This window comes from Pan troglodytes, chromosome 7 (assembly GCF_028858775.2).
Source record: "Pan troglodytes isolate AG18354 chromosome 7, NHGRI_mPanTro3-v2.0_pri, whole genome shotgun sequence".
In the NCBI taxonomy this organism is placed as follows: domain Eukaryota; kingdom Metazoa; phylum Chordata; class Mammalia; order Primates; family Hominidae; genus Pan; species Pan troglodytes.
Window position 1 is genome coordinate 122,513,067 of NC_072405.2, and position 15,168 is coordinate 122,528,234.

General features: G+C 33.5%; 1 protein-coding gene across 8 annotated transcripts in view; it reads right to left on the reverse strand.

The window, feature by feature from the left end:
* The window catches only part of CSMD3 (CUB and Sushi multiple domains 3), a 1,209,558-nt gene that overhangs the window by 26,197 nt on the left and 1,168,193 nt on the right, over window positions 1-15,168 (reverse strand). For all 8 annotated transcript variants that reach the window (XM_054656949.2, XM_016959787.4, XM_016959790.4 and 5 more), the window contains 3 exons: window positions 14,574-14,747; window positions 6,190-6,363; window positions 5,192-5,265 (listed from right to left, as the gene is read on the reverse strand). In XM_054656949.2, the coding sequence (XP_054512924.1) occupies window positions 5,192-5,265; window positions 6,190-6,363; window positions 14,574-14,747 (422 nt within the window). The remainder of the gene's footprint in view (window positions 1-5,191; window positions 5,266-6,189; window positions 6,364-14,573; window positions 14,748-15,168) is intronic.

Below are 15,168 nucleotides of genomic sequence, written 5' to 3' on the forward strand. Positions count from 1 at the left end.
GATTATGTTATATACAGTTTGCAGTTCTATTCTTCAGTCAAACCAGTTCTACAAAACCCATCATCTCTATCAATCCAGCAATCCTTCTTAAAGTTAGAACCCAGTTAATAGTGTCACTTGTCACTAATAAATTTTCCCTTCATTCACTTCACCACCAAAATTGGCAATTTTACCTTCTAAATCTTTTTCAAAGTATCATCTTCTTTTTTTCTCCAGTTTACATCCAGTTTTACTCCCCAATATCTTTTCCATAGGCTTTGGTTCTCACTTTAGCAGACATCACAATCACCAAAAGGACTTTATGAAAACAGTGATAGCTGAGTACCCCCCTCCAGAGTTTCGTACTCAGTAGATCTGGGGTAGGTCCATGAATATATATTTCCAACAAGTTCCCAGGTGAAACTGCTGCTGCCGGTTAGGCACTACACTTTGAGAACTACACAATAGACAGTTATAATAATCTTCTAACTTGTCTCCATTTCTCACTTCATGATCCACTATATTTACTTTCTGCCTTAAAGTCAGAGTGATCTATGCAACACGAAAGTTTGACCTTATTATTCACCCATTAGGATAAAGTTACATTGAGCTAACATGACAAAGGCCTCCATAACTGAGAATCTATCTAGCATCATCATTAACAGCTTACTTTACTCAAATTCTGTTCAATTAACATTGAACTTTTGTATCCTGAAATGCATGCATATTTTCATGCTATTCCTACTGCATGGAATGCCTTTCCCAACTTTCCTTTCCTAGCTCTTACACTAAAAGAATTAGCTCAGCCATCATCTGTAGAAACCCTTCCCTGCAGCAAGAAATTAGAAAAACCATCTCTGTTAGAAATGTTAGCCTTTCTAGGCCGGAGACTGTGTACTCATCCTTGTGCACCTTGAGCTTAAAAATGTGATTTGAAAATGTTGGAGCAATGGAAGGAATGGGGACAAAATAATATAAAATTACTTGATTACTTAACTTTAGAATATTTAACGTCTATCAGTTCTTAAAATGCAGTGATATCACCTCTATACTTTGGATAACATAAGGTTAGATCATTCTGTTTGTTCTTTGAAGGGTATATTTGGGTTATTTCATCAAACCTTTATATTGGTCAGGTATAAGAAATATGTTGGACTACATACACTTTGTTTTTACTTGTAAGACATTTTTCCTCAATCCTGTAAGCTTTTCAAAGTCATTATAACAACTGCTTTAAATATTAACCAAATATTATAGAATTAAAATAAAATCTGTTTTAATATTTTTCTGTGTATCACCAACATATCTAATAAGATTTTTGTCAAATTCATAAACACTTATACCTAATATCTAATAAATATTTATAGATTTAATAATTGGTTAAATTGTTTATCCAGCACTTGTTATAGTCAAATCAACAAAATTTTCTCTAAATATCAGTGCATTAATAAATAATTTTGTCAGTGATGAACCCACTTAATAGTGTATTTTAAATAGTTCTTTATCCTTTCCCAATTTGATATATCCTTCTGACTGAACAACTTCCAACATGCATAGTATAATTTGCTTATTTGTAGAAAAATAGGCAACAACATTCTAAAAATTTATATTATCAAATTCAAAAAATTCTTGGAAAAATAACTTATGTACAGTTTTTTCACCAATATTTACGAATAAAAAGTATTATTTGTATATCAAACATTGCAATAATATTGAAAGTTTTTATAACAAGAATTAAAAACAATCCATATCAAGTTTTAATTGCAACCAATGTTTAAATAAAAATCACTTTAAATTGATTTAAAGTACCATGTTGTGTATAAATGCATTATAGAATTTTAAGACATGTTTAATCAGTAAACATCACTTATGTTCTTTAACACCGTATTCTCCTATTTTAAATGTTATATCTTAGTTCCTAAATCATAAAATTTATATAGCAAATAATAGGATTAATAGACATTTTGTATACATTTTGAACATTCTCAATAAGCTCTATTTTCCCTTCCATGAGATTTCATGGCAAATAACACTTGGCGTGCTAGAATTTTCATCAATGCATTTATTTGAATCTGACTTCTAATATCACATGTTTGTTTAACTGGAGTATCCAGCATGGGTCTTAAGAACTTTCAAAATTTATTTATTATTAAGGTCTCAAAAACGTATATGCTTCCTTTGCAATATATATTTTTTAAAAATAAATTTACGTTTTTCATTATGTATTTATACAAAACATTTTACTCAAGAAAAATTGAGGTAGCTTCTAACAAAAGATATATGTAAATTAAAATAAATAAAATTGACACAGAAAGGCAAGATCATAAAAAATGAAGGTATAACAGATGTGCTTAAGATGCAAGTAATTTATGCTGACCGAGCATTAACTTTGGTCCTAGGCTTCCTGGTTCAAGAAAAGTTTAATTATTATTATTTATATTCAAAACAAGAAGATTTTAATTGAAAGTAATTTTTTTTACTTTCAGAATTCATGCCACTGTGTTTATCATTTAAGGTAATAAAACACTATGAAACATATATTTACCTCATTCAATATACTAAGGTACTAATTTCAATTACAAACTGAAAATCATATATAATCACTATGATTAGTTTGGTAGGGTTAAATATTTTATGGTTAAATATCTTGAGGCTAAATATCTAAAGAGCCGGATTAAAAACTTTTCATATTTATAATAACTTTATGTAACAAGCCCTAAATCCAAATAATGTACTTTCCATTGCCCAGAGCTCAGTTTAACAAGTGATACAGCAGTGTGTATGTGTGCTTGTCATTTACTCCATGGTTAATCCTGATGTTGCATCAATTATTTTGACAGCTATTCTCTTCACTATCAATCTATTTTTAGTAAAATTATTCCAATTTACAATATTTTAATAAAAAGACAAATTATGTTGAATACTTTTTTCAATGATAGAGTTTTCATCATCTCTAGCAATGAGTGATATATTTTTGTATGTTAATAATTATTGATGTCCCAAAATCTACTATGTAAATCTATAAAGAAAAAGAGAGTGAACAAATGAACATATTAAAGAGAAAATTAAGAAAATGATCTGAGTGCCTCTGTAGTTCATAACTTTCTCTTGCTCTTCCCAAAAATGGGCTTCCTAACAGCTGTGATTTTGCGTCATAACTCACTACCGGCCACCTAATAAAACCAACATAAATACGAAAGTTGGGACATTCTGATTCTCCTTGGAAATCTGGAATTGAGATTGAGATGATCACTTTCTGTATGTAGCTGAGATGTAAATAGAAATGATTCACTCTTGGCCATATGGCCAATCTGCGGGGAGAAAATATGAAGTAGATAAACAGAAAGTAGTATAAAAAACTGAGTACTTGAAGCCAGTACCTACACTCTGGGCTTGATGAGTCTCACCTGGATTCTTTCTTTGGGAGTCTGGACATACCTGCACAGTAATGCCTTTAGGCTTTAAATAGCTCCAAACAGTTTTTTTGTTACTTGCAAGCAATCGTTTTTCTCAATGGCTCAAGATGCCTTTTGCATATAAAACCATATTCATTTGGAATTCATCAATAAATTAGTATAATTAGAATTATATAACTATTTATTGTGTTAGATCTTTACAGATTTAGTTAACAGATTTAGTATGTGTGTGTGTATATATATATATATATATATATACACATTCATACCTGCCATATGCATGTAAGAAAGCCAATCTCCCTAATGTAAGACACAAAATACATTTAATTTTAATAGATAGTTATATAATTGTATATAAGTAGACTTTACCATATTTGGAATCTAGTCTATTTATATTTATTCATATAGAATATAATGATTTAATACCTGTTTATTACCCCAAATAACATAAATTCAGGGTTAGGTTAACTTTGTTACAGCATTTTTCAATGATTATAATAGAATCCTTAGAAAGCAGAGTTAGTGATTCTCTTCATTTTGTTGGATGACTGTTTTAAACTCCACGTTAATCATTCTCATTTCCAATATCTCAAATAATATTTACTAAAAAAACTCATATTCTTTAGAAAATCAGCCTGATTTAGTACACAGATACTAACATCACAATTTTGTATTCTGTTAGAATATGTCACCAACTTGATCTGCGAACAAAGCAAGTCACATTCTGTTTCAGTTTCTTTGTACATATGATGAGGACTAGTGCTGTGCAGCTAGTTGCCCATTTTTCAGGATTTAGATCAATTGATAAAACCTTTTATGGAGATATTAATCTAAAGTTCTCTAAAAACACCAATATAATGGAGACAGACTCATTTTTACACTTTTGTATTATCTGGAACAGGACTGAAGGAAATCAGAATTGGAAATGCTATCAAATCAATGTTCATACTGTGCCTGAACTGTAGATAAATGGAAACTATTTTTAATAACAAAATATGGCCCTTTAGATGAGCCCTTCCTTTAGAAATGGATGGTCTTCAGGTTCACGCTGAATTTCACACAGAATAGCACAATTTACAAAACCCGGCAACACAGGGCAATTGGGTAATGTGTAAATTGGCTACTTCTGTTTGGAATCAGTATGCACTTTGGCTCCCCTTGGATCTTTTGTAACTGAAAAGTTGCTGACTCTCTACCTAAAATCTAAATTGGAAAAAGAGAGAACAAGAAAGTCAGCCACACATGACTGGGCATGCCAAAGAATTCTAATATAACAATTCAACTATGTGTTGTATAGCAACAGGTTCTGGTTATTTTTCAGCAATTTCCCACCATTTTAAACACTGACAGCAAGGCCATATACACAATTAGTGCTTTATTGAATAACCCGCATTTTTATATATTTGCTGTTTGTCTCAGAAGTCTCTCCTTTAAACTCTTTTATCTTTACTTTTCTTCACTGTCCCCATATCTTCCTGTAGAGTTTACTCATTTACTCCCTCACCCTTACTGTTTTGTATATAACTCTCTAATGCTTATGGATTTTTCCTATGCTCACTGCTATTTTTTGCTTTTTGTTTTAATTTATTTTTATGTTCCAGTTAGGCAATTTTATTAAAAATATTTTTTTCTAATTTCCTTTACTTCCACTCTTTTGTTGTCTGTTACCCTTTTTATGTGTTTATAAATGCAGATAGAACATGACTTTTTGTTATGTCAACAAGATTATATGCATATGAACCAAAGACGCATTCTGACCTAATATGATGCTAAGTGGACATAGCTAAAGTACCCACTTGAAATCCGAATGTATTGTTCTGAGATCCATGCCGAGGCACACCTGGGTTTTCACAAGAGGTTCGGGTGGGCTCTAAAATGAAGATTAAAAAGATATTAGTCCTTTAAAATTTACAATAGATATAGTTCTCTCACAGAAAACAATTTTAAATAATCTGGGGTTTGGTACAAATGATCTAGGAAATAATAAATAATGTAAATGTAATAACATCTCTCCATGGACAGAAGCCTGTTAATCTTGAAGCAAGAAAGTCAGGTAGACTCCATTTGATATGAATTATGAAATTCTTGAACTTTGAACCCTTCCGATATAAAAGCACTTGACATTCAACTAGCTCTGTGGATGTAAAATTAAGGAAAGATAAAGGATATGAAAGCAGTGTACATGCATATAACATTTGTCCAAAGACCTTGCTAAACTACGATTTGGGGTAGGGTAATATTTCTTTGAAGAAATAACAGATTTTCCCAGAAACAGGACTTGATAATTTGGATTTTACTGACACCCATAGGATATTCAGGCATAATAATGGTAGGTAGATGTGTCGGTTTATTTGAATGACAGATTATTTGGTTAGTTTACCAAATATGGCATTAATTTTAGGATTACAGAAATATAGTTACAATCATTTTGAAATCAATATAACTTTTAGATATTTTTGGAGCAAATCTAATTTCATATGAAGATTCTTTATTAACTGTAAAAATCTAAGTAAAATGTTAGTACTTAATAATGTCACTACCTGAAAGTATTTTTATTTTTCATTTTACTGATATACAACAAAATTATTTCAAGTGTTTCTTCTGGAAGTTTAAAGTGCTAAAATTAATGTTGTATTTTCTACCAATATTCATTTCCAGTGCCTTCTAATTGCTTCTATATTTTACACTTGTTTTTATATTTAGCCAACTATAGGTTATAGGATAAAGAAAACCATTAAATGTCACCCCTATTAATTACACAGTTACTGTGCCATCAGCCTTTAATTAATATTACCTATGCAGTGAGGTGATGAACCACTCCAAGTGCCATCTGCTTGACATATTCTGGTGCTTGATCCCACTAATATGAAAGGAGAATTGCAGCTGAATGAAATCTCTGACTGGTATATAAAGCTTTTGCCTTCTCTTTTTCCTTGGGCAGGTATACCAGGGTCACCACAAAACTTTGCTGGAAATGAAAAGAAAGACGCTTATATCAAAGATTTAGTATTCAGCAGAGTACACAGTTTAGAAAAATGGTGACAATTAATTTGAATATTGTACTAAAGAGATATATTATTCATGATAAAGCTATCCCAATGAAAAAATTTATTTTTTAGCTTATGTGCAGATAAATACTGAATTGAAAACTCAGTATAATATTTAAAAATTAGCTTGATTTCGATGTTTTCCACTTAGTAAGCTACCTTAATAAGGAAAGAATTTTTGTACTTTTGTTGTTTTGTATTGACCAAAATCAAACCACATATTTGGACTTGTTGGCTGCCAAGGTGGAGTATAGCCTTGAAAAAGTAGGTGACTCATAGGTGTCCCTGTCAAAAAGAACCAACCCATAATGTTCCAGGCTGCACGCTACAGATTGCAGTGCCCTTTTACATGTATATAAAAAGCTCTGGTTATTTGTTTTATTGTACCCTGAATACTTTGAATACTCGAAGCACATATACCAGAAACTTATTGCCTTCCTCTCCAAAATACTGTCGGTATTTTTAAAGCATTTTTTAAAAGAAAAGAAGGCCATCAGAATCTAAATCTATGCAAAACTATGGAATGTCAATGTTCTACAACAAGCACTGGAAAGATCAACGTGACAGGCTTTCTAAAAATTTTGATTAGATTATTCCATTCAACATACATTTATTAATTACTAAAGAAAAACATTATTCTAGGTGGTTTGGGGCACTTGAACATGTCAGTAAACAAATACTGTAGGAAATCTGCTTTTATAGGGTTTATGCATTTGTGAGGGAAGTGAACAAACAATAAACATAATTAGCAAGTTTAAGAAAAGGTAGTATGTGAAAAAGTGGTAAGTCCCGTGGGAAAAAAAAAATCATTCAGACAAAAGAGATCAAGCCTGTATGTATGTGTGGTGGTGTGTGTTAGGAGGTGGGAGAAGATCTTAAATAAGGTGGCAAAGGTGTCTCTCACTGAGAAAAGATTTAGGGAAACAAAATACTTAGCCATGATGAAGTCCTAAGGAAGGGCATTCTAGGTAGAGTAAACAGCACTGCCAAAGCCCTCTGCTGGGGCATGGCTAGCTTTCTAGAGGAAGATTAGGAGGCCTGTGTGGCTGGAGCAGAGTGAGCATGAAGAAGTGTAATGGGGAATGAAAGCAAATGATTTCAAATATATCAGACAACACAGGCAAATGCACCTTTATCAAATGCTTTCAATGTTTTTATTGTGGCAAAGAAAATACATAACATATAATTTATAAATTTAACCATTTTCAAATGTACTCGATTTTCAAATGTTCAGATTAAGCACCTGAAAGCTTACTTCCCTCTGAAGCAAACAAACAGCAACAACAAAATGCTTTTAAGTATAAATGTTGCCTTAGGAGGATTATAGGTTGGGTGTCCATAAAATGCATCATCCAAACTGAGAAACTTTTGAGAGTGAAAGGGGATTCTAAATGTACAAGAGATTGACCACAACAACGGGAATAAACTTGGCATGCCCGAGCCATCTGGAACGCATGTATACCTTAATTATAGACTACCATAATCTTGGCCTTAATGTCCAAATAAAACCTTCTCTGAAATTCAAGACTACACAATAAACTTGGATTTTTAAACCTCCTTTTAGTAGCATTTAAAACTTTTAAAAAATAATTAAAATGAAAATAATCATTAACAGCTATTTATAACAAACCCACAGCCAATATCATACTGAATGGGCAAAAACTGGAAGCATTCCCTTTGAAAACTGGCACAAGACAAGCATGCTCTCTCTCACCACTCCCATTCAACCAAATGCTGGCTAAATATAAAAACAAGTATTGGAAGTTCTGTCCAGGGTGATCAGGCAAGATAAATAAATAAGGGTATTCAAATAGGAAGACAGGAAGTCAAATTGTCTCTGTTTGCAGATGATGTGATTGTATATTTAGAAAACCCCACCATCTCAGCCCAAAATCTCCTTAAGCTGATAAGCAACTTCAGCAAAGTCTCAGGATACAAAATCAATGTGTAAGAATCACAAGGATTCCTATACACCAATGATAGACAAACAGAGAGTCAAATAATGAGTGAACTCCCATTCACAATTGCTACAAAGACAACATAATACCTAGGAATAGAACTTACAAGGGATGTGAAGGACCTCTTCAAGAAGAACTACAAACCACTGCTCAAGGAAATCAGAGAGGACACAAATAAATGGAAAAACATTTCATGCTCATGGACAGGAAGAATTAATATTGTAAAAATGGCCATACTGCCCAAAGTAATTTACAGATTCAATGCAATCCCCATCAAGCTACCATTGACTTTCTTCACAGAATTGGAAAAACTACTTTAAACTTCATATGAAATTAGAAAAGAGCCTGCATAGCCAAGACAATCCTAAGCAAGAAGAACAAAACTGGAGGCATCACGCTACCTGACTTCAAACTATACTACAAGGCTACAGTAACCAAAACAGCATGTTACTGCTACCAAAACAGATATATAGACCAATGGAACAGAACAGAGGCCTCAGAAATAACACCACACATCTACAACCACCCAATCTTTGACAAACCTGACAAAAACAAGCAATAGGGAAAGGATTCGCTATTTAATAAACGGTGTTGGGAAAACTGGTGAGCCATACGCAGAAAACTGAAACTGTACCCCTTCCTTATACCTTATACAAAAATTAACTTGAGATACATTAAAGATTTAAATGTAAGACCTAAAACATAAAAATCCTACAAGAAAACCTAGACAATACCAATCAGGACATAGGCATCGGCAAAGACTTCATGTCTAAAACACCAAAAGCAATGGCAACAGAAGCCAAATTTGACAAATGGGATCTAATTAAACTGAAAAGCTTCTGCACAGTAAAATAAACTATCATCAGAGTGAACAGACAACCTAGAGAATGGGAGAAAATTTTTGCAATCTATTCATATGACAAAGGGCTAATATCCAGAATCTACAAAGAACTTAAACAAATTTACAAGAAAAAACCAACCCCATCAAAAAGTGGACAAAGGATATGAACATATACTTTTCCAAAGAAGACATTTATGCAGCCAACAAACATACGGAGAAAAGCTCATCATCACTGGTCATTAGAGAAATGCAACTCAAAACCACAATGAGATACCATCTCATGCCAGTTAGAATGGTGATCATTAAAAAGTCAGGAAACAATAGATGCCGGAGAGGATGTGGAGAAATAGGAACGCTTTTACACTGTTGGTGGGAATGTAAATTAGTTCAACCACTGTGGAAGACAGTGTGGCGATTCCTCAAGCATCTAGAACTAGAAATACCATTTGATGGCCTGGCACAGTGGCTCACGCCTGTAATCCCAGCACTTTGGGAGGCCAAGGTGGGCAGATCACAACGTCAGGAGATCGAGACCATCCTGGCTGACATGGTGAAACCCCATCTCTACTAAAAATACAAAAACTTAGCTGGGTGTGGTGGCGGGTGCCTGTAGTCCCAGCTACTCAGAAGGCCGAGGCAGGAGAATGGCGTGAACCCGGGAGGCGGAGCTTGCAGTGAGCCGAGATCGTGCCACTGCACTCCAGCCTGGGCTACAGAGAGAGAATCTATCTCCCAAAAAAAAAAAGAAAAAAAGAAATATCATTTGACCCAGCAATCCCATTACTGGGTATATACCCAAAGGATTATAAATAATTCTACTATAAAGACACAGGCAGACGGATGTTTATTATAGCACTATTCACAACAGTAAAGACTTGGAACCAACCCAAATGTCTATCAATGATAGACTGGATTAAGAAAATGTGGCACATATACACCATGGAATACTATGCAGCCATAAAAAGGATGAGTTATTGTCCTTTGCAGGGACATGGATGAAGTTGGAAACCACCATTCTCAGCAAACTAACACAAGAACAGAAAACCAAACACAGCATATTCTCACTCATAAGTGGGAGTAGAACAATGAGAACACATGGACACAGGGAGGGGAACATCACACACTGGGGCCTGTCAGGGGGTGAGGGTCTAGGGGAGGCACAGCATTAGGAAAAATACCTAACGTAGGTGACAGGTTGATGAGTGCAGCAAACCACCATGGCATGTGTATACCTATGTAACAAAACTGCACGTTCTTCACCTGTACCCCAGAACTTAAAGTATAATAATAAATAAATAAATATTAAAATGAAATCGGAAACCAGAGTAAAGTAACACAAGTATAATAATAGCACAAAAAACATTGGTTTACTGTGTTTAAATTTTCACTATCTCTTGGATATTGTAAAACTTTGGGCTAGTTGACATTCAAGTCCTTCTGGCAATGCTGTATAATATCAAACCCAAAAGCCAGTGACACTGTCTTATTAATCTTTGTATATTCAGCACATTTTGAATTAATAGATGCTTCCCAGTGAACATCATCAATGGGCACTTCAGCTGAAGCAATTGTTTCTATAACTAACTTATTGCCTAACCTACTTCTGAAGTGTTCCTCTTATGCATATTCAAATAAAGGAGGGAGACTTAACCACCTAAACTCCTCAATCCCCCAGTACCCTCTCTGTGTGTCATTCCATCTATTTCTATCCGTGAATTTTCATGTATAAACCAAACAACCTATTGATATCAGGTTTAGAGACTTAAGACACAGAATTTCTTGTCAAATGGCTTTAATTCATAAAGACATAAACTTTTAAGATGAGAAAACATACTTTAAGCAAAATTAAAGAGAAAAAAACATTCCTCTTTATAAAGTCCCTAACATGAATGGATTTGCATATCCAATGGATAAGGCCATCATTTCTTAAGTCTACCTTCTCTGAACTTCAATCCATACTCTGCCATTTTCTAGCGGTATGACCTTAGGCCTTATGACAATGTAGCTGCTTCCCTAAATGATGGCAGAGTAACACTGTGCCCTTGCAATTTGATTTTCCCTTCTGAGTTTAAGTGTCATTGTCTATTAAAATGTCATGACTAATCCTACGTACCCAGGAGCTCTATTATGTGTAGTAGAAATGATATACGTAAAGCAACTGAGACAAAGATAGCGTTATTACATTTGAAATGTAAATACATATTTTATTACTATTTGTATTTCAATAGAACCAAAAACAAAACACCATATCAAGATAACTTCTTGATTGTAATTTTTTTTCAGTTATATCAAACAAACAAGCAAACCTGCCATATGCTCATCTTTGTAAACCCTACTTGACCCTATCTGTCCTGGAGAAGACCTGGAGTATCTAGTACTATTCAGAACATAGTGATGTTTGCTAAGATGACCTCCTCCATGAGTCAGAATTTTAAGGGCGAATTATGTGACAAAAACATTGAGGCACTGGAACAGACTTCCTCCAAAACTAGAGACTCAGGTAGAAGGGTGGGAGGAGTAGTGAGGGATGAGAAATTACTTAATGAGAACAGTATATACTATTTGGGTGATAGTTACACTAAAAGCCTGGACTTCTCCACTACTCAATATATCTATGGAACAAAACTACACTTGTACCCCTTAAATTTATAAAGTTATTTTTAAAAATCATATTACAGTACCTAGAAGGAGCTCCTTTGGATGTTATATGAACTGCAGTCTAGACCACTACTGTAATAATAAGTTAGTTTTATCTCTCATGCTCAATCTAACTTGTTAATATCTCTCTGAAGCAAATGTACTATTAGTGACCTGATGAGCAAGCAAAATAGCCATATGCATGCCCAGTATTTGCCATCACTTAATAGAAAGCTTCTCAAGTAAATAATGCCAAAGTGCACCTAATAGTTTGTCTTCAGTTAGTCATCATAATTCTATGTCTATAAAATATATATTTATTTTATACTAACATATATCTGTTTCATTTTTAAAATATGTCTATAAAATACATAACTTGCATTAAATTATAAAATGACTATCCATGAACCTAACACTCAACTTTAACAATTGATAATTGCCAATACTGTTGCAAATCTTTGTAGGCACCACCCAGAAAGCATCCCTTTTCTTAGGCCCAGGGTAGCATACTTTGTGTCATCCTAAATTCTGGGTTTCTCATTTCTATACATTTATTGGTAATTTACATTCACGTGTGTGCATGTGTGTGTGTGTGTGCATATGGCATATATGTATGTGTGTGTATGTAAATATAGGCACTATTATTTTACTGCTAAAAAGAATGCTGACAATATTCTTGAACATGTCTCCTCGTGCACATATATGAAAATCCCAGTAGGGCATATACTTAAAAATAAAATTTCTTGGCAATAGACTCTGCAAGTCTTTAACTTTACTAAATAATACCAACTAGTTTTGCAAATGGCTGTGTCAATTTACCCACCCATCATGAGTCTATAGAAGTTTATGTTACTCCATATCCTCACTAATACTTGATATTGTGTAATATTTTTTTCAATCTCCTGAGAGGAAATAGCTGTCCAGGTATTTTGACCATTTTTGTTGTATTGCCTTTATTATTTTAGAAAAAAAAATACATATATATATTCTAAATATTGTCATTGTTTTCACACATATTGATTACATTGTACAAGTCTGTGATTGGTCTCTGATAATGAGAAATTTTCATATTTTAACATAGCTGATATTTTTTCACTTTTTCATTTGTGGGTTATACCATTTGAATCTTGCTTAAGAAATTCCTTCTAAACCTGAGGTCATTTAGATAGATTCTAAATGTTTAAAACTTTTATATTTAAATATCTGATAAATCTAGCACTGATTTATTTGTTGTGGGTGTGTGTATGTGTGTGAACTAATTGGCTTGCAGACTTAATTAAAATGTCCATTCTTTCCTTACTGACTTGTTCTATAATATATCACATATGTATAAATGGTTCTGTGTTCTCTATAACATTGTTTTACTTTCTATACCTACATCAATACCATACTGTTTTAATTACTATAGCAATATAGTTTTTATATCTGCCAAGGACTATGCTATATTCCAGGGACAGAGCAGCGAATAAAACAAAAAAAAATTCTCTGCTTTCAGGGAGTATACATTTGAGTAGAGGACATAGTTCAAATAAACAAGATAAGTAAAATGTATAGTATGTCTTAGGAAAAAATCAGAAGTGAAAGGGAAGTGTTAAGGAGAATAAATAAAGCCTGGAAGGGAAGTGTTATATGTCAGTGATGAAATTCAAATAAGGTGACCAGAGAAGGCAATACTGAAAAGAGAAATTTTTTGTAAAAAGCTGAAGGAATAAAAGGAAATTTCCAGGTAAAGTGAATAGTGAACATAAAAGCCCTCTTGCAAAAGCACAGCTGAGTGCTCAAAGAAAAGTAAGAAGGCCTGTGTTTCTGGAGCAGAGTGGATGAAGGGGTGAGTAGTAAGATATGATGAAATCAGAGGAATACAAGAAAAAAAGTCCTATGAGCATGTAGGGGATTTAGTTTCCACTTTGAATGAGGTGAGAAAACCCTGGAGGGTCCTAAGCAACTGAGACAGTTAGCTCTGCATAATGTCAAGGTCATGAGACAGGTAGAGTCCTCCTCTATCCCATGCTGGGAAAGGAAAAAGAACTAGGAACAGGATAATGCTAGACAACTCTCTGAATGACTATACTGTCCAGATAATGTTCTACAATCATTTATGTAAAACTGCAAGAGGAGTTTGTTTTGTTTTGTGTTCTTCCAAATTAATCTTGAAGTAACACTTGCTAGGTATATAGTATACAGCAACCTTTGTAAAAAAAAAAAAAAAAAAAAAAGGCCAAACAAACAAGAAACCCTTTTATCTCTATGCTTACCCTGGTAATTTTAGATGTAAAATCCCAATCATTATCATGACAAATGCCATCATAAGAACTTTATTTGAATAAACATGTAGAAGTGACATGGATTTATTGCCAAAAAAGATTTGGGAACAAATTTCAGAGTATTCGGCTAAGACAAAAAGGACATAAATAAAAATAATTTTCCAGCAGTAGAATAAATTTAAGGCTGTCTCTAATTTGAGAAATAATTTTGAAAAATTAGAAAAGTTTATAAACTAAGCCGTTTAGTGTAAAATTTTGAATCAGAGAAGGAGAAACATAATGACTTAATTACATGAAAAGTAGCTACATTGGTAAATACTGATTTTTCTTTGAACCCTAATTAGGCATTGAAGGAAGCTTAACAATCTCATATTTGGTCTAGAAAAATTTGAAAATTTTAAGTAACAGTTGTTAGTAGAAATCATACTTACGTAAGCACTGCGGTACTTCACCACTCCAGGTACCATTCCCTACACAGGTCAAAACAGCAGGGAAGGATAGCTCATAGCCTGGAGAACAGATGTAGCTAATACTAAAGCCCCAGTCGAAATTTGTTCCTTCCAGCCTTCCATTAGAGATCTGGGGAGGAGTTGGGCAGGTAACAGCTGCAATTACATTAAAAGTGATTAGACACAGCTGTTGAAATATCCTGAGCCTTAAAGATATAAATAAATATCATTAGAAGAAGCACATGTGCTAATTTAACCTTTTTGAGGACAATATGTTGTGACATATCTTATTCTCCTGGTAGTATTCCTGAGACATTCCTGGAATTAATCCCTGCAGGATGCAACTTTTTCTCGGCAACATAATGGCTACTGGTTGTCAGAGATTCTCTTACAAAATAGCAAGCTGCCTGACATCTCAGAGAAGGCAAACAGAGGGTGACCTTCAATCTAGTATACTGTAAGTGATAAATTATTGGTTTTATATAAAATTATTTTCCAATGACCTTTAGACAGACAAGACTTGGGTTGTTTAACTATATATAGTATCAGCATCTTAATCATGGAATTTGAAAGTAGT